The sequence below is a fragment of the Lampris incognitus genome, chromosome 2 (assembly GCF_029633865.1).
Source record: "Lampris incognitus isolate fLamInc1 chromosome 2, fLamInc1.hap2, whole genome shotgun sequence".
Taxonomy (NCBI): Eukaryota; Metazoa; Chordata; class Actinopteri; order Lampriformes; family Lampridae; genus Lampris; species Lampris incognitus.
In genome coordinates, this window is record NC_079212.1 from 5303996 (window position 1) to 5325185 (window position 21190).

The 21190-nt window shown below is 47.9% G+C and overlaps 1 protein-coding gene across 1 annotated transcript in view; it reads left to right on the forward strand.

Annotated features, from left to right (window-relative positions):
• prickle3 (prickle homolog 3) overlaps positions 1-19609 on the forward strand; it is a 64450-nt gene extending 44841 nt beyond the window's left edge. Inside the window, exons 5-11 of the mRNA XM_056273336.1 lie at positions 1505-1642; positions 5093-5296; positions 6852-7038; positions 7790-8128; positions 13913-14224; positions 16025-16423; positions 18539-19609. Of these exons, the coding sequence (XP_056129311.1) occupies positions 1505-1642; positions 5093-5296; positions 6852-7038; positions 7790-8128; positions 13913-14224; positions 16025-16423; positions 18539-19020 (2061 nt within the window). The 3' untranslated portion in view covers positions 19021-19609. The remainder of the gene's footprint in view (positions 1-1504; positions 1643-5092; positions 5297-6851; positions 7039-7789; positions 8129-13912; positions 14225-16024; positions 16424-18538) is intronic.
• Positions 19610-21190: the final 1581 nt, after the last annotated feature.

Here is a 21190-nt window from a genome sequence, read left to right on the forward strand (position 1 = left end):
ACATAGGTATTCTGTCTTGCTCCTACTGGCTTTCATTCCTCTTCTCTCCAGTGCATACCTCCACCTCTCCAGGCTCTCCTCCACCTGCACCCTACTCTCACTACAGAGCACAATGTCATCCACGAACATCATAGTCCACAGAGACTCCTGCCTGATCTTGTCCATCAACCTGTCCATCACCACTGCAAACAAGAAAGGGCTCAGAGCCAATCCTTGATGTAATCCCACCTCCACCTTGACCCCACCTGTCATTCCAACCACACACCTCACCACTGTCACACTGCCCTCATACATATCCTGCACCACTCCTACATACTTCTCTGCCACTCCCGACTTACTCATACAATACCACACCTCCTCTCTCGGCACCCTGTCATATGCTTTCTCTTAAGTCCACAAAGACACAATGTAACTCCTTCTGACCTCCTCTATACTTCTCCATCAACATTCTCAAAGCAAACATCACATCTGTGGTGCTCTTTCCTGGCATGAACCCATACTGCTGCTGCTGATCATCACCTCTCCTCCTCTTAACCTAGCTTCTATTACTCTTTCCCATATCTTCATGCTGTGGCTGATCAACTTTATACCTCTGTAGTTGTTACAGTTCTGCACATCACCCTTGTTCTAGAAAATCGGTACCAGTATGCTTCTTCTCCACTCCTCAGGCATCCTCTCACTTTCCGAGATCGTGTTAAACAATCTAGTTAAAAACTCCACTGCCATCTCTCCTAAACACCTCCATACCTCCACAGGTATGTCATCAGGACCAACCGCCTTTCCACGCTTCATCCTCTTCATAGCTGCCCTCACTTCCTCCTTGCTAATCCACTGCACCTCCTGATTCACTATCCCCACATCATCCAACCTTCTCTCTCTCATTTTCTTCATTCATCAGCCCCTCAAAGTACTCCCTCCACCTTCTCAACACACGCTCCTCGCTTGTCCTTCCACCAAACATCACTTATGACACAACACGGCCAAATAGAAAGAGCACATAATTTCCCAGCAAATAGGAAAGGTCAAATGCAAAGGCCGTGCAGCAATACAACAACCTTTAACACAAAGACACGTGACGAATGGTAAATATGAACTAGAATAAATAAACAGGAATACCTTTATTAGAGTGAATAAATCCTTCTCTTATGGACGGCCGTGGTAGGAATAACGCAGCTGGCTCCTCGCAGTGAACGAGTGATGAATCAGCCCCGTTAAACACACCTGTTCGCAACGCAAGAATGCACGCACAACATAAGTTGTTGGTATACAAGCGATATAAAATCCTCATCGCAAAACTGTGGTAAAAACTATTTGGTAATTGATATTTTATAGATCCCCCAAATTTCCCCAAATCAAGTCTCTCCACGAGGAGCTGAGCCTCCCTGTGACTCCTCGTAGTTAATATCCTGCTTATGAGGTGGTGGTTGATGCAGCTCCCTGGCTTCTAGAGGAGCAGATGCAGTTCTGTAGAGGGTGTCAAGACATGTGCTTATACGTCCTGCAGCCTCGCTACTGCAACTCCCTGGACGAGGAGGAGAAGAAGGAGCTGCGTCTGTTCAGTCAGCAGAGGAAGAGGGAGAACCTGGGCCGAGGAATCGTCCGACTCTTCCCGGTGACCATGACGGGAGCCATCTGCCAGCAGGTACGGCTGCACCTCCCTTTTTTTAACCCCTCACGTCAATGTATAGCTGGCCTCGTTGCTCGGGGTGACTCATCAGAAGTGCGAAGGTGTAAGAAGCTTAAATTCTTAAGCCTCAAAATGTGCGAGCAGCTGAACGTAATGAATACAAGGGTCGAAACAACAACAGCCAGACAACGGAAGAACAAATACTCCTCATCCTCACCGTAATGAGACGGGCGGGGAGAAGTGTCTGCAGAAGAAATGAAAGAGGTCCACCGGAGGGTTTTCTCCTCCATGAAACAGGGGGATGAGACAGGGGGATGAGACAGTAGGATGAGACGGGAATGAGACAGGGGAATGAGACAGGGGATGAGACAGTGGGATGAGTCAGGGGAATGAGACAGTAGGATAAGACAGGGGATGAGACAGGGGAACGAGACAGGGGATGAGACAGTGGGATGAGACAGGGGAACGAGACAGAGGAATGAGACAGTAGGATAAGACGGGATGAGACAGGGGAACGAGACAGGGGATGAGACAGTGGGATGAGACAGGGGAACGAGACAGGGGATGAGACAGGGGAATGAGACAGTGGGATGAGACAGGGGAATGAGACAGGGGAATGAGACAGTAGGATGAGACAGGGGAACGAGACAGGGGAATGAGACAGTAGGATAAGACAGGGGATGAGACAGGGGAACGAGACAGGGGATGAGACAGGGGAATGAGACAGTGGGATGAGACGGGAAAGAGACAGGGGAACGAGACGGGAATGAGACGGGAATGAGACAGTGGGATGAGACAGGGGAAAGAGACAGGGGAACGAGACAGGGGAATGAGACAGGGGAACGAGACAGAGGATGAGACAGGGGAACGAGACATGGGAATCAGACAGTGGGATGAGACAGGGGAAAGAGACAGGGGAACGAGACAGGGGAATGAGACAGTGGGATGAGACAGGGGAAAGAGACAGGGGAACGAGACAGGGGAATGAGACAGGGGAACGAGACAGAGGATGAGACAGGGGAACGAGACATGGGAATGAGACAGTGGGATGAGACAGGGGAAAGAGACAGGGGAATGAGACAGGGGAACGAGACAGAGGATGAGACAGGGGAACGAGACATGGGAATCAGACAGTGGGATGAGACAGGGGAACGAGACATGGGAACGAGACAGGGGAAAGAGACAGGGGAACGAGACAGGGGAATGAGACAGGGGAACGAGACATGGGAATCAGACAGTGGGATGAGACAGGGGAACGAGACATGGGAACGAGACAGGGGAAAGAGACAGGGGAACGAGACAGGGGAATGAGACAGGGGAACGAGACAGAGGATGAGACAGGGGAACGAGACGGGATGAGACAGGGGAACGAGACAGGGGAACGAGACAGGGGAATGAGACAGTGGGATGAGACAGGGGAACGAGACAGGGGAACGAGACAGGGGAATGAGACAGGGGAACGAGACAGAGGATGAGACAGGGGAACGAGACATGGGAATCAGACAGTGGGATGAGACAGGGGAATGAGACAGGGGAACGAGACAGGGGATGAGACAGTAGGATGAGACAGGGGAATGAGACGGGAATGAGACAGTGGGATGAGACAGTGGGATGAGATAGGGGGATAAGACAGGGGAATGAGACGGGAATGAGACAGTGGGATGAGACAGTGGGATGAGATAGGGGGATAAGACAGGGGAATGAGACAAGGGAATGAGACAGGGGAACGAGACAGAGGATGAGACAGGGGAACGAGACAGGGGATGAGACAGTGGGATGAGACAGGGGAACGAGACAGGGGAACGAGACAGGGGAATGAGACAGTGGGATGAGACAGGGGAACGAGACAGAGGATGAGACGGGAACGAGACAGGGGATGAGACAGTGGGATGAGACAGTGGGATGAGATAGGGGGATAAGACAGGGGAATGAGACAGGGGAATGAGACAGGGGAACGAGACAGAGGATGAGACAGGGGAACGAGACAGGGGATGAGACAGGGGAACGAGACAGAGGATGAGACAGGGGAATGAGACAGGGGAATGAGACAGGGGAACGAGACAGAGGATGAGACAGGGGAACGAGACAGGGGATGAGACAGTGGGATGAGACAGGGGAACGAGACAGGGGAACGAGACAGGGGAATGAGACAGTGGGATGAGACAGGGGAACGAGACAGGGGAACGAGACAGGGGAATGAGACAGGGGAACGAGACAGAGGATGAGACAGGGGAACGAGACATGGGAATCAGACAGTGGGATGAGACGGGAATGAGACAGGGGAACGAGACAGGGGATGAGACAGTAGGATGAGACGGGAATGAGACGGGAATGAGACAGTGGGATGAGACAGTGGGATGAGATAGGGGGATAAGACAGGGGAATGAGACAGGGGAATGAGACGGGAATGAGACAGGGGAATGAGACAGTGGGATGAGATAGGGGGATAAGACAGGGGAATGAGACAAGGGAATGACATGGGATGAGACGGGAATGAGACAGGAATGAGACGGGGATGAGATAGGGGGATGAGACGGGAATGAGATAGGGGAATGAGATAGGGGAATGAGACAGGGGGATGAGACGGGGATGATTGCGTGCAGGAAAATGAGCATGATGGTGGAAACCACCGATCAAAAGCCACCAGACAGAATCGTTCCCCTGCTAATACTGTTTAAATAATCCAGTTGTTATGGTCAAACAATCCACTTAACTTGATCAGTTCAGTCTTTCATCCGTCCATCCATCCATTATCCCAGCTGCTTATCCTGCTCTCAGGGCCGCGGGATGCTGGAGCCTATCCCAGCAGTCATTGGGCGGCGGGTTGGGAGACACCCTGGACAGGCCGCCAGTCCATCACCTACCTAGGGACAATTTCATATGGCCGGCTCACCTGACCCACATGTCTTTGGACATGACTACATCACGTGGACCTTGGGGCGAGTCTTTCATACATGGGAGATTTCAAATCAAACCAAGTAAATCTCACGTTAAAATCTGTAATATCTTCTACGATACTTAACTGCACCACCTCCACTCCGAGAAGCCACCTCCAAAGTCACCAGCTATCCCAAAGGGACATCGGGTTCCGGTCATTTTCAGACCTCAGCCGACCGTTACTGAAAATGTGCTGATATTATTTTGTTACGGTACAACAGCCAACAGGAGGCGACAGTCTGTCAGTCAGTTAAATCCAGGGAAATGGAGAAAATGTCTGCTGCACGACATTATATTGATTTAACAGGCGTACCCGTGTCAGTGACATGGTTTAGGAGTGGACAAGTGGTCGGTTGCTTACGGGGGGGGTCATACTGGCCTGGACGGATGAGACCAGAGCCAAACTGGGACACAGAGGCATTTGACCAGTGTTGCGAGGGTACGGCACCTCACTGTCTTCCAATTCTGACCCCCTCCCTCCCTCTCCCTCCCTCCCCCTCTCTCCCCCCCCTCTTTTTTTTGTTCCAGTGTGGCAGACAGATCTCTGGAGGGGATATAGCCGTGTTTGCCAGCCGGGCGGGGCACAGCAGCTGTTGGCATCCTCAGTGTTTTCAGTGCGCCTCCTGCAGCGAGCTGCTGGTGGATCTGATCTACTTCTACCAGGACGGGCAGATCTACTGCGGGCGGCACCACGCTGAGCGGATAAAGCCTCGCTGCCAGGCCTGCGACGAGGTGACCATCTGACCCCGCTCGCCGCCGCCGCCGCTGCCATGTACACACACGCTAAATAGACTGGCACGGATGGATGGGGGGGGGGGGTCGAGGCAAAATGATGATGCTAAGCCATGACAATTTTAATATGGCAGCATTTCCCCTGAATCACACTGTTGGTGCACGGTGACCAGAGTCTGAGATGGGCTTTGACATGCTCATGTTTTATTTCAGTAACACACAAGGCTAAAAGCTAAAGTCTGACACTTTTCAACATTAATAAATTATTATCTTATCCGTCTGGATCGTGGAGTCAGGTTGCATCGTACTAGCCGGCATCTTTGGTTGGAGACACTCTCCAGGCTCCATCCGTATGCTGCTGAACAAGTGTTTTGACCCGGGTAGGACGAACACTGGTGCAGCGGCCAACGCGTTCCCACTCCAACAGATAGAAATGTGCTGCCGTGAAACGTGGCCATGACACTCGGTAATAATGTACAACTGTCAGTGTTCCCATAAGGACCGATCCACCCTTCCGTCCATTATCCAAACCGCTTATCCCGCTCTCAGGGTTGGTGGGACACTGGAGCCTATCCCAGCAGTCATTGGGCGGCAGGCGGGGAGACACCCTGGACAGGCCGCCGGGCCATCACAGGGCTCCCATACAGAGTGGTGTAGTTTATAATTCGTGTGTTAGCCGTGGTCCCGGGATCCATTTTTACAAGGGTGGGAACTGGTTACTGCTGAGCTGGCGGCACACCAGCCACAATGGCTGCTACGCCTGGTTTGTAGGCCTGCTACGCCTGGTTTGTAGTCCTGCTACGCCTTGTTTGTAGTCCTGCTATGCCTGGTTTGTAGTCCTGCTACGCCTTGTTTGTAGTCCTGCTACGCCTTGTTTGTAGTCCTGCTATGCCTTGTTTGTAGTCCTGCTACACCTGGTTTGTAGTCCTGCTACGCCTTGTTTGTAGTCCTGCTATGCCTTGTTTGTAGTCCTGCTATGCCTTGTTTGTAGTCCTGCTACACCTTGTTTGTAGTCCTGCTATGCCTTGTTTGTAGTCCTGCTACACCTGGTTTGTAGTCCTGCTATGCCTTGTTTGTAGTCCTGCTACGCCTGGTTTGTAGTCCTGCTACGCCTGGTTTGTAGTCCTGCTACGCCTTGTTTGTAGTCCTGCTACGCCTGGTTTGTAGTCCCAGAAAATCAGTGTCGGCAGGTCTGTTTCTCTGTAATTTCACCAGATCAGCTACATATAAGTGTTTTCTTAGACTTTGTGAAAATTCAAGCCAAGACTTCCCCCGCAGTCAGTCTCCTGCTCTGGCTCTGAATGGCCTCCATGTCTCCCTGATTTAAGAGATTAGCTGACGTAGTAGCTTACACGATTTCAACACAATTTTCTCTTGGAACCCCAGTAAATGGATCAGCCAACAACAGGAGTATGCAGTTTTTGTGTGTCTTACCACACCAAATCCACACTTTCAGCACAACTTGGTTGACCCCTTTCCCTCGTGAATCCATGCCCGCGGCACCGTGCAACATGTCTGTCTCTCCGTCTCTCCCCCCTTCTCTCTGTTCTTCCAGATCATTCTAGCAGACGAGTGTACGGAGGCGGAGGGGAGACACTGGCACATGAAGCACTTCTGCTGTTTCGAGTGTGAGGCGGCTCTGGGCGGCCAGCGTTACATCATGAGAGAGAGTCGGCCGTACTGCTGCTCCTGCTACGAGTCGCTCTACGCCGAATACTGCGACACCTGTGGCGAGCACATCGGTACGCCGCTCAGCCACGCTCCCGTTTATTCACGGAGGCGGCAAAACCACACAGTCTTAACCGTGCATTTGCTCCGCCCGTGGACTAAACCAGTTGATTCTAATCAAAGCATCTTCAGGTCGGTGTGGGGAGGACATCAGCTAGTTTAGCTCGTGGGTGGAGGAAATACACGGTTTGGACTTTTACTTTCTGGATCTGGTTTCGCCGCCTCTGTTTATCGGTGATAAATTATCGACGATAAAAGTTCTGTGTTAGGCTGCTGCGTGCTTCAGATGAAGTGCCGTTCAGAACATCAGATAGCGGGGTGGGGGTGGGGTGTGGGTGGGGGTGGGGGGGGTCTTCATCTGAAATGTTTCGTAATGTTCCCCAAACCGACATTCTCGAGTGTATGCCCACTTTGCACAGTGAATGTCCGGGTGTGATTGGGTGTGAGAATGGCCGGGTTTCAGATGACCTGCTCATTCTGTTCGGGTCGTTCCTCACACTACTACCTCCATCACTGTGTTTGACTGCTCACTAGTCTCGCACCGCCCTGTTTCAGGTGGATCACATAAGGACTTAGTAGTGGAGAAAAGTCACGGGCTGCGGCTTTAAATCTACTACTACTTTCGGCTGCTCCCGTTAGGGGTCGCCACAGCGGATCATCCGTTTCCATTTCTTAATGGGCTTTAAATCAGTTTTCCCTAATCTCAAGCTGCTGACGTAGTCAACATTCATATGTGCAATACTAAGAAAACGTTATGTCGCCTAGGAATAGACCAGGGCCAGATGACTTACGAGGGCCAACACTGGCACGCGGCGGAGTCGTGTTTCTGTTGCGCCCGCTGTCGACTTCCGCTGCTGGGGAGACCCTTCCTCCCTCGAGGAGGCCTCATCTTCTGCTCCAGACCCTGTTCCCTGGGGGAAGAGCCCGACCACTCCGACTCCTGTGACTCGGCTGTTCAGAGCCGGTCCCCCCAGCACTCCCGCTGCCAGACGGCAGGGAAGGTCCAGCAGTCTCAGAGCTGTTCCCCGCAACAGACACCAGGGGGCGCCAAACTGCCCACCTCACCTGCAGAGGACCGTATCCACGCCGCAACCCAAAACAGAGGTAAGTATTCACGTGGTATCCAGATGTTGTGTTGGTTACGCAACACGCTCAGATTACTCTCTCTTTTCTTTCAGTGTTTTTTAAGGCTGAATGATGTTGGGGGAAAAACTAACGTCGCAATATTTTTTGTTTGTGTGATCTGTATCGCGATATTAGAGAAAAATAGTTGTGTAATTTCATCCGATGTGTGCAGTTTTGAACTCCGGCGGCTTCCTTTGTTTAGACTTCACCGCCCTGTTGATGGCTCAGGTGATTTTAATAAGGCGGTAAGGCCGTTTATTAATACTCCGGTTGACTCCACATGACGCCGTACTCAGCCGGTTCACACTCGCCCACCGATCTGGGCCAGTTCTTCATCAACACAGTGTTTGTTATTCACTGAAATCCTTAAAGAAAGGAGCTCTTCTGGGAACGAGTGAGAGAAGGCTGGTGTCTGAAAGGATCCGGGAGACTACAGCAGGTTTCACATCACCGCCCAACAGTTTAACACAATGCAGTGCACTTAAAAGCTGCAATATCACTTAAGGGAATGAACATGACCAAGTAGGTCATTTAACACGTTACTGCCAAAACGCCAGCCTCCTAAATGACAAACTTCTTTTAAAATGGCCAAAATTAAGAAAAGAAATATGAAGCAGCTACACATCATATACGTCTACTGGGTGAGTTTTAAACAAAAGCAACAAATAGAACTCCAAATGATTTTGCTAGTTTTTGTTTTCTGTCGAACAGTAAAAAGGTTTTATCCTAACATGACTACTACTACTACTACTACCACTACTACTACTACTACTACCACTACTACTACCACTACTACTACCACTACTACTACTACCACTACTACTACCACTACTACTACTACCACTACTACTACCACTACTACTACTACTACTACCACCACTACTACCACTACTACTACCACTACTACTACTACTACTACCACCACTACTACTACTACTACTACCACTACTACCACCACTACTACTACCACTACTACTACTACTACCACTACTACTACCACTACTACTACTACTACCACTACTACTACTACCACTACTACTACCACTACTACTACTACTACTACTACTACTACTACCACTACTACTACCACTACTACTACCACTACTACTACTACTTCTACCACTACTACTACCACTACTACTACCACTACTACTACCACCACTACTACTACCACTACTACCACTACTACTACCACTACTACTACCACTACTACTACCACCACTACTACTACCACTACTACTACTACCACTACTACTACCACTACTACTACTACTACTACCACCACTACTACTACCACTACTACTACTACCACCACTACTACTACCACCACTACTACTACCACTACTACTACTACTACTACCACTACTACTACCACTACTACTACCACTACTACTACCACTACTACTACTACTACTACCACTACTACTACCACCACTACTACTACCACTACTACTACCACTACTACTACTACTACTACCACTACTACTACTACCACCACTACTACTACTACTACTACTACCACCACTACCGCTACTACTACTACTACTACTACTACTACTTTTGGCTGCTCCCATTAGGGGGCGCCACAGCGGATCATCCGTTTCCATCTCTTCCTGTCCTCTGCATCTTCCTCTGCCACACCAGCCACCTGCATGTCCTCCCTCACCACCTCCATAAACCTCCTCTTTGGCCTTCCTCTTCTCCTCTTCCCTGGCAGCTCCATATTCACCATCCTTCTCCCAGTATACCCAGCATCTCTCCTCCACACATGTCCAAACCATCTCAATCTTGTCTCTCTTGCTTTGTCTCCAAACCGTCCAACCTGAGCGGTCCCTCTAATATACTCGTTCCTAATCCTGTCCTTCTTCATCACTCCCAGTGAAAATCTTATCATCTTCATCTCCGCCACCTCCAGCTCCTCCTCCTCTCTTTTCATCAGTGCCACTGTCTCCAAACCATAGAACATAGCTGGTCTCACAACCATCTTGTAAACCTTCCCTTTAACTCTTGCTGGTACCCTTCTGTCACACATCACTCCTGACACTCTTCTCCACCCACTCCACCCTGCCTGCACTCTCTTCTTCACCTCTCTTCTGGACTCCCCGTTACTTTGGACAGTTGACCCCAAGTATTTAAACTCATACGCCTTCGTCACCTCCACTCCTTGCATCCTCACCATTCCACTGTCCTCCCTCTCATTCACGCATAGGTATTCCGTCTTGTTCCTACTGGCTTTCATTCCTCTTCTCTCCAGTGCATACCTCCACCTCTCCAGGCTCTCCTCCACTTGCACCCTACTCTCGCTACAGATCACAATGTCATCTGTGAACATCATGGTCCACGGAGACTCCTGCCTGATCTCATCCGTCAACCTGTCCATCACCACTGCAAACAAGAAAGGGCTCAGAGCCGATCCTTGATGTAATCCCTCCACTCTTCCGCCCACTTCCCTTTCTGACTGCTGACTAGAAATTAAATCCTGGTTTCATACCACTTCCTCAAACTTAATAGTGATAAAACTGAGGTCCTCCCAGTAGGCACTAATCTACTTTGGCCCAACCTGATAGTTTTTCTCTATTGACAATTCTATAGTTCCTCCATCGCCTCAGGTTAAGAGATCTTCTGAAGCCCACACCAACAGTGTTACTTGGTCTGCATACTTCCACCTACACAATATTAATCATCTTCTCCCGTCACTTACACCTAACAGCACCGCCATACTCACTCACACCCTGGTTACATCCCCTCCTGACTACTGCAATTCTATCCTCTTTGGTCTTCCTCTCAAGTGTCTTCATAAACTTCAACTGGCCCAGAATCCAGCTGCCCGTATCAGTACCAGAGCTCCTTCCATAGATCACATCACTCCTGTTCTTCAGCAACTCCACTGGCTCCCTGTTAAATACCGTACTGACTTAAAGATCCTGCTCCTCCTCACCTTTAAGGCCCTTAATAACCCAGCTCCTTCATATCTTTCTGAACTCCTTCATGTCCACACGCCCTCCCGCACTCTCACATCCTCTTCTACTCTCCAATTCACTACACCATCGGGCTCGCTGGAGTACCATGGGGTCTAGAGCCTTCAGTCGTTCTGCCCCCCCCCCCCCGCCTATGGAGCTCTCTCCCACAAGACATCACAACACTGACTCTCTTTCAACCTTCACATCCCATCTCAAAACGCACCTTTTCAAACTGGCATGTTCAGTCTGATCCACGCCGCACTGGGTTTTGTGCAGATGATGATTTTATACTTATCTGTTGTGTTAACTCTTTATTGTCTACCCTGCTTTGTTTTGATTTTATGCTGTCTGAAACAGTGCTGTTTGTTTTTACTGTCTTCTGTAAGGTGTCCTTGAGTGCTCTGAAAGGTGCCCACAAATAAAACGTACTATTATTATTATCCTTACCTCCACCTTGAACCCATCTTGTCATTCCAACCACACACCTCACCACTGTCATACTTCCTCATACATATCCTGCACCACTCCTACATACTTCTCTGCCACTCCTGACTTCCTCATACAATACCACACCTCCTCTCTCGGCACCCTGTCGTATGCTTTCTCTAAATCCACAAAGACACAATGTACCTCCTTCTGACCTCCTCTATACTTCTCCATCAACATTCTCAAAGCAAACATCACATCTGTGGTGCTCTTTCATGGCATGAAACCATACTGCTGCTCGTTGATCATCTCCTCTTAACCTAGCTTCTATTACTCTTTCCCCATATCTTCATGCTGTGGCTGATCAACTTTATACCTCTGTAGTTGCTACAGTTCTGCACATCACCCTTGTTCTAGAAAATCGGTACCAGTATGCTTCTTCTCCACTCCTCAGGCATCCTCTCACTTTCCAAGATTGTGTTAAACAATCTAGTTAAAAACCCCACTGCCATCTCTCCTAAACACCTCCATGCCTCCACAGGTATGTCATCAGGACCAACCACCTTTCCACTCTTCATCCTCTTCATAGCTGCCCTCACTTCCTCCTTGCTAATCCACTGAACTTCCTGATTCACTATCCCCACATCATCCAACCTTCTCTCTCTCTCATTTTCTTCATTCATCAGCCCCTCACAGTACTCCTTCCACCTTCTCAACACACTCTCCTCACTTGTCAGCACATTTCCATCTCTATCCTTCATCACCCTAACCTGCTGCACATCCTGCCCAACTCAGTCCCTCTGTCTAGCCAATCGGTACAAGTCCTTTTCTCCTTCCTTAGTTTCCAACCTCTCATACAACTCACCATACGCCTTTTCCTTTGCCTTCACCACCTCTCTCTTCGCTTTACACCACATCTCCTTGTACTCCTGTCTACTTTCTTCATCTCTCTGACTATCCCACTTCTTCTTTGCCAACCTCTTCCTCTGTATACTTTGCTGTACTTCCTCATTCCACCACCAAGTCTCCTTGTCTTCCTTCCTCTGTCCTGATGACACACCAAGTACCTTCCTAGCTGTCTCCCTCACTATTTCTGCAGTGGTTTCCCCACCATCCGGCAACTCTTCACTACCACCCAGTGCCTGTTTTAACTCCTCCCTGAACTCCACACAACAGTCTTCCTTCTTCAACTTCCACCATTTGATCTTCGGCTCTGCCTTCACTCCCTTCCTCTTCTTGGTCTCCAAAGTCATCCTGCAGACCACCATCCGATGCTGCCTAGCTACGTTCTCCCCTGTCACCACCTTGCAGTTTCCAACCTCTTTCAGATCACACCTCCTACATAAGATATAGTCCACCTGTGTGCAGCTTCTTCCACTCTTATATGTCTCCATGTGTTCCTCCCTCTTCTTGAAATATGTCTTCACCACAGCCTTTTCCATTTTTTTTACTAAATCCACCACCATCCGTCCTTCCACATTCCTCTCCTTGACACCATACTCACCCATCACCTCCTCATCACCTCCATTCCCTTCATCAACATGCCCATTGAAGTCCGCTCCAACCACCACTCTCTCCTCCTTGGGTACCCTCTCCACCACGTCATCCAACTCACTCCAGAATTCTTCTTTCTCTTCCAACTCACACCCAACTTGCGGGGCATATGCGCTGATAACATTCTTCATCGCACCTTTGGTTTCCAGCTTCATACTCATCCCTCTGTCTGACACTCTCTACACCTCCAACACACTCTTGACATATTCTTCCCTCAGAATTACCCCTACCCCATTTCTCCTCCCATTCGCACCATGGTAGAAGAGTTTGAACCCACCTCCGACACTCCTGGCCTTACTCCCCTTCCACCTGGTCTCTTGCACACACAGTATTCCTACCTTTCTTCTCTCCATCATGTCAGCCAGCTCTCTCCCTTTACCAGTCATAGTGCCAACATTCAAAGTTCTGACTCTCACCTCCACACTCCTAACCTTCCTCCTCTTCTGCTGCCTCTGGACATGCCTTCCCCCTCTCCTTCTCCTTCACCCAACCGTAGCATAGTTTCCACCGGCACCCTGCTGGTTAACAGTAACCCGGGCCTCAACCGGTCCGGTATGGAAATCTGATTCACGATCCGCATATTTGATGTGGCAAAGATTTTATGCCAGATGCCCTTCCTGACGCAACCCTCCCCGTTTATCCGGGCTTGGGACCGGCACTAAGAATGCACTGGTTGGGTTTTTATCCTAACGTGGCCGATGGGCCCAATATGCCTGACATGGCATCCTTTGTGATGTGACTATTACCCATGTGTACATTGCGACCGACGCTGAAACTACATATTGTTCAGTTCTATTATGTTTGTGTCCTGTGTGTTTCTTAGGAGTCCGCTACACAACTGAGGTCCAAAGTGGAGTCCCAACACTCTCTGGTCACCCTTATCCCGGAGGCTCCCACCCACCCCTTCCTCATATTCATCTAGAAAACGGATTAGAGCCACCATGGCCCGGCGGTTTGTCTCAGTATGGTTTACAGCAAGGCGACTGTGGTGTCAAACCTCCGGTCAGCAGTCCAGAGATCAGGGGAGAGCTAAACGGACATGCCGGTCACCCGCTTACCAGCCTTCATTCAAGAGGAACTTCGACCGCTAAGGACCACGACAGCCGAATGGAGAGGAGCAATCAAGTTCTGCAAGGTATAGTAACCCAGTGGAGCTCGGTACTTAAAGTGTCGACAGCTGCCATGACAGCCTCCATTTTGCAACTCAGTCTCAGTATCTCTGCATATGTTGGAAAGACCTGGACTCAGTCTAGTTTGAATATGGATGGTGCTGGGCGATATGGAAGATATTATTATCAATTATTATCATGATAATCATGGAGAATTTTACACGATAATGATATATAGCATGATGTGTGCTGACATGTGCACAAATAAATTAAAGATCCAGTTGAGGTTCATCACATTGGGGTGTTTGGTAGGGTTGCATAATGTGTCCGTCACCCTGTGGGTATCGTCCAGTAACGGGCTAAAAATGTGTAATCGGTATCGGGACAGATGCCTAAATTTTGCCTGATATGTCGCACAGATATGATGACGTATTAATTATGTGGCAACGGCGATGACAAGCGTCGATGGAAAGTCAGCCTACACAGAAATGTCTGCTGTGTGGACTAGTTCTGGTCCATTGTGACAACTACTAGCCTGTTCTGAATGGAGAAAGTTAATATCTAACTTTATGAACATTTAAAAACTTGTCGTGGTGACTGAAAGCAACAGATTCCCACTGTTTGATAGTAATCATAGCTTTCACTTGAGACGGCGGTGAGGTAGACATCTGTATCAGAACTGACAGCGGCTCAAATGACCGTGGAACTTATCAAACCAAAAGTAGTTTTTAATTAAGATTCAATATATTTCAGGCCTCATTTTGTGAAAGCTTTTATGTAATAGATTGTCATTCTCAAATTTTTTTTATCATTATCCAAAAAAAATTTTTTTTAAAAATCATATCAAAAAATAATATATAAAAATAACATTTATTTTAAAATAACATAAAAAATAACATAAAAAGTTTACGAAAATAGCATAAAAAATATAAACATAAAAAATATAACATAAAAAACGTATCAAAAAATAACATCTAAAAAATAACATCAAAAAAATATATAATTATCATTATATATTTTTTTAAATAACACTATATATTCAGGCCTCATTTTGTGAAAGTTTTTATGTAATAGATTCTCATTATCATTATATTTTTTTATCATTATCAAAAAAAATCAAAACATAAATTTTTTTAAGATAACATAAAAAATAACATAAAACCCCCCATAAAAACCAAAAAATAACTAAAATATAACATAAAAACAAAAAACATTAAAAAATAAAAAATAACATATAAAAAACCATAAAAATAACATCAAAAAATATGTAATTGTTATTATATATATTTTTTAAATAACACTCAATATATTTCAGGCCTAATTTTGTGAAAGTTTTTATGTAATAGATTCTCATTATCATTATATTTTTTTAGCATTATCAAAAAAAATCAAAACATAAATTTTTTTAAGATAACATAAAAAATAACATAAAACCCCCCATAAAAAAAAATAACATAAAAATATAACATAAAAACAAAAAACATTAAAAAATAAAAAATAACGTATAAAAACCATAAAAAATAACATCAAAAAATATATAATTGTCATTATATATTTTTTTTAAATAACACTCAATATATTTCAGGCCTCATTTTGTGAAAGCTTTTATGTAATAGATTTTCATTGTCACTAATTTAGACAACTGTGTATCACGATGTGACAATATCCAAACATCATCCCGATACAAATCCATCAGAAGACGATGAACGGTGATATCGAATTATTGCGGCGTTCTAATGAAGATGACTGTGCTTTAGCAGAACACTTTCCCTGAACAACTTCAGCTTTATTTAACTGTTTTGTCCTCTGCCGCCCGCCATCCGCAGCGTTTCCTTCCCAGAAAAGCTCTGCGTCACAAGCGAACCCGCTCCGCCCGTCCGACTCGGCTCCTCTCCCGCCGAACCTCCCGCCGCCGCTGCCCTCCAAGTCTCGTGATCTGATGAGCCTGGATTCACCCTCGCCAAATCCCCCCCAACCGGACGACAGACCCCCGAACACTCCACCCACTTTGGTACGCAGTGGGACGGCCAGGGTCAGCTTCAGAGAGCCGATCAGCTGTAGCTACACGGTCGAGGACGACGATGAGGAGGAAGATGACGAAGAGGAGAACGAGGAGGGGCGAGCCGAGGGAGAGGAGGATCACCCGGATGAAGATGAGCCGGAGGGAGGTTTCGGACGCAGGCTACACCTCCATAAAGGCATTCCACCTCAGATGGACCTGCTGGGTATGAAAATGTTTTGGGAATTATTGGAATGTGTATTATTTCTCTTCTGGCGGCCCTGCTGCTGCTGCTGCTGTGTCACATCCTGTGTTGTGTAGATGTGAAGCACCTCACCGACCGGCTTTCTGACTCACTCACAAAATGACGTTTAGTCTCATATCTTTGTTTTTTAACACCCCCCCCCCCTTTTCTCCCCAATTGTATTCGGCCAATTACCCCACTCTTCCGAGCCGTCCCGGTCTCTGCTCCACCCCCTCTGCCGATCCGGGGAGGGCTGCAGACTACCACATGCCTCCTCTGATACATGTGGAGTCGCCAGCCGCTTCTTTTCACCTGACAGTGAGGAGTTTCACCAGGGGGACGTAGCGCGTGGGAGGATCACGCTATTCCCCCCAGTACCCCCTCCCCTCCGAACAGGCGCCCCGACCGACCTGAGGAGGCGCTAGTGCAGCGACCAGGACACATACCCACATCCGGCTTCCCACCCGCAGACACGGCCAATTGTGTCTGTAGGGACGCCTGACCAAGCCGGGGGGAACACGGGGATTCGATCCGGCGATCTCCGTGTTGCTAGGCAACAGAATTGACCGCCACGCTACCCGGACACCCTAGTTTCATGTCTGTCTACCATAGTATTATAATCCTAATTGGCAAGGAAATTAGCAAAGTATACTTTTCTGCCCTCCCACTACTACCCGGTCTCAGCCTGTCCTTGGTGTTCGGTCACTTCTCCCCGAGGGTGCGTGGGAGGTGGGCGTTCACAGAAACGTGTCAGCAGAGATGAGAGGGAGACGTTCTCCGCCACCGTTAACCTGCTCACACCCGACAGCAGTGCTGATGTGAGCGAGTTAGATTACAGCACTTCCCTCATTTTACTCTTTTCCACAGTGGCGCCGTCTCGTCGTTAGCCAGGATGAATGAACGCAGGCCTGCTTCTTACAAGATCGCTTCAGAAAGGCAGGAAGTCAAAGTTATATGAAGTTGGTAACACTTTAGTATGGGGAACATAAAAACACTTAATTACTAGTTAATTAGTAATGATCAAGATGTCACTTTAGTATGGGGAACATAAAAAAACTTAATTACTAGTGAATTAGTAATGATCAAGATGTCACTTTAGTATGGGGAACATATTCTAAGTAACAAAAACTTAATTACTGGTGAATTAGTAATGATCAAGATGTCACTTTAGTATGGGGAACATATTATAAGTAACAAAAACTTAATTTAGAGTAATTTAACACTATGAACACTTGTAGTTTTGTGTGTTGTTATGTAAGAACAGAGCATATTCATTAAGTGTTAGTAAGGGAGAATAACTCTTCTTGTGGTACTACCACCTCATAAAGGCCATACTAAGCAAAGCACATTGAGATGGTACTACTAATAAGCAATACTTCTGAGGTTATAGAGGGAAAACTCATAGTTCATGGCTTACTGGTTGTATAATAAGGCCATGCAGAATAAGGCATTAATGAGTACGTAATAATGACCAATTAAGGGCCAATATGTTGCTAATTTGCATGCTAATAAGCACCTAATTAACGGTGACTACGTTCCCCATACTAAAGTGTTACCATGAAGTTTAGCTTCGTTTAAAGACACAAACACAGAAGTCTGATGAGACGAGCCAGCCAGTCAGACCTCTCTCAGGTCTGGTACCGGCGGACGGTACTGCCCAGTGTCGTGTTGGGTTAGCTAGAGCAAAAGAGAGGAAACGCACCGTTCTGCAGTCTCCTGAGAAACGTATCGGAAACTGCGACGTCTTAAAAAAAGTACCCGGAGGAGCACGGCGGGGGGCGGCAGGGCGAGGAGCCCCGCACCGCACTTCTGTTTATGGTTCCGAGAGCAGCACCGCAGGTGGGGACCCCACCGTGCTGCCGACCCTTCCCGGCACCGCTGGAGTAGGGAGGGGGGGGGGCCCATACGAGCCCGGTAGTAGTGATGGGCGGCGTGTTCATACGTCAGTCAAGTAGACGTCTCAGACTTGGCCTGTGCAAACCCGGGGACCGGATGTCCCCGCTCAGAACGGGGCGTCTGGCGGCCATAATGACTCGGTGACCTTGTTTATAACGGCTGTCCTTACCCGTCTCCAAATCTTTACTTGTTTCCTAACAGATGGCTCGTGTTACTACCAGCGTAGCTTGCGGCGAGGCTGGGGTCGTCGCATGGCGTCGGACTCCGCCCTCCACCTCGGCACGGACGGACACTTCCGACGCTCTCGTGTCGACCGCCCTCGGCTGGACGCCCTGGACTGGAGGGGGGAAAAGGAGAGAGACAGGAGCTCCTCGGCCTCCGCCGGCGGGCCCTCGCTCACCCTCCAACCGGGGCAGTACAAACACGAAGACTCCTGCTCCACCTGCTCCTCATCCTCAGACTCGGAGGAGGAAGGCTACTTCCTGGGCCAGCCCATCCCCCTGCCGCCGCAGCTTCGAAGACACTGGCCCGAGGGCGGCAGAGAGAGAGCGAGTGGAGGAGAAGAGGAGGAGAAAGAGAGGGAATCGGGGAAAGACTGGGGGTTGAGAGGCAGCATGAGAAAGCGGAGGAGGGCTCACAGCCTCGGGGACAAGGACAAAGACAAAAACTGTGCCATCTCTTAACCAAGACGACTCCAAGTACACTCACTTATGTTGTGCGACCGCTCACCAGACTGTGTTGTATGGCCACATAGTTGAATCTGGTACACTCGTATCCAAAAGTGGACAATAGCCCTTTTTCTTTTCTTTTTTTTTTTACCAGAAGCACACTTACAAACTTATATTATACAAAAGGTAACAAAATCTTAAAAAGTCACTACAGCAATGAGAAGAAAAATGACGCAGTATGGTTTTTTTATTTCCCTTGCGTTTGCACTGTATACAGCCGCCATTTTGTGTCGGGCCATGGAATAGTTTCACCTCAACATGGAGCGGAGCGACTACGAATGACTAGACTCGCTAGCCCTCGGCTAACGGGTCGGGAGACCCGGGTTCGCGCCCCGGCTGCGGCAGTTCCCGGCTGCCCCCCCCCCCCCCCCTCGAATTCGCTACAATGTGTCTGAAAGGCGACATGACTGCTGAAGGTCACTCGCACAACCTCCATGACGCGGTTTGACTTGTCCAAGTAAACTGGTTTAGTATGAACACGCTAACGTGGACTAGCAGGATGGCGGTTACTCCAGTTATGGGTGATTCTTCAATTTGGGGCACTTTTGGCTTTTGAAATTTAAAAAAAAATAAAAAATGAATTTCTTTAAATTCTGTTTTTTTGTTTTCTTTTTCAAGAGCTCTATTAAGTGGTGTGGAGCACATATCTTAGCGTAGCTTTGATCCTCCTACACAATAAGTCTGATGTTATGACGCTTTTCTCAAAGTTGTAACAGCAAAATGTGACGTAATGACACGTGGTGGTAACGACACGTGATGGAAACGACACGTGATGGTAACGACACGTGGTGGTAACGACACGTGGTGGTAACGACACGTGGTGGTAACGACACGTGATGGAAACGACAACTTTCACCTGCCACTCACTGGTCTCTCTCCCTCCCTGACAGGCCCACTCACCGCCTCCCTGTACGTGTGCTGGTGTTTATTTTCCACATAAGTAGGACAGCAAACTACGGCAGGGTCTCGTTCCTTGACTGCAGTACTGCTCATGTCCTGTAGGTAGCGCTCTCAACATTCTGCGTCTCGTTATTTTTGTGGTAAATTTCACCCTCACAGACGCAAGGCGATGGGCTCCGAGCCCGGTATCCGGTTGTGTTACGCTGGTCTGGCGTTGTCTTCCGGTCCCTCGCCAACGTCACTGAGAGCGCAAAGGTGTGGACACGTGTCTCGTCCTGCGGGAGGTATCGAACCCGCGACACAAATCAACGGCTTCGTTTCACGTTGTTGCTTCTCGGGGAGACTCGTGACACACAGGCTCTTAACTATCACCATCGCCTGATCAGCCGCCTCGTGACGTCACTCTGTGTGCACCTGTCCTTGTTTGTTTATTTTAGTCTCGTGTTCTTTTAGCTTTGTGTCGCTGCACTGCAGCTGTTGTGTTGCCGTGTGTTGCAGCGTAACACACACATGTACACAACGATGACAGATGAATTAACACACACACATGTACACAACGATGACAAATGAATTAACACACACACATGTACACAATGATGTAAGATGAATTAACACACACATGTACACAATGATGACAAATGAATTAACACACATGTACACAACGATGAAAGATGAATTAACACACACATGTACACAATAATGAAAGGTGAATTAACACACGTACACAATGATGACATGAATTAACACACACATGTACACAATGACATGAATTAACACACACATGTACACAATGATGACAGATGAATTTACACACACATGTACACAATGATGAAAGGATGAATTAACACACACATGTACACAATGACATGAATTAACACACACATGTACACAATGATGGCAAATGAATTAACACACACATGTACACAATGATGAGAGATGAATTAACACACACATGTACACAATGATGACAGATGAATTAACACACACATGTACACAATGATGAAAGGTGAATTAACACACACATGTACACAATGATGAAAGATGAATTAACACACACATGTACACAATGATGAAAGGTGAATTAACACACACGTACACAATGATGACAGATGAATTAACACACACATGTACACAATGATGAAAGGTGAATTAACACACACATGTACACAATGATGAAAGATGAATTAACACACACATGTACACAACGATGACAGATGAATTAACA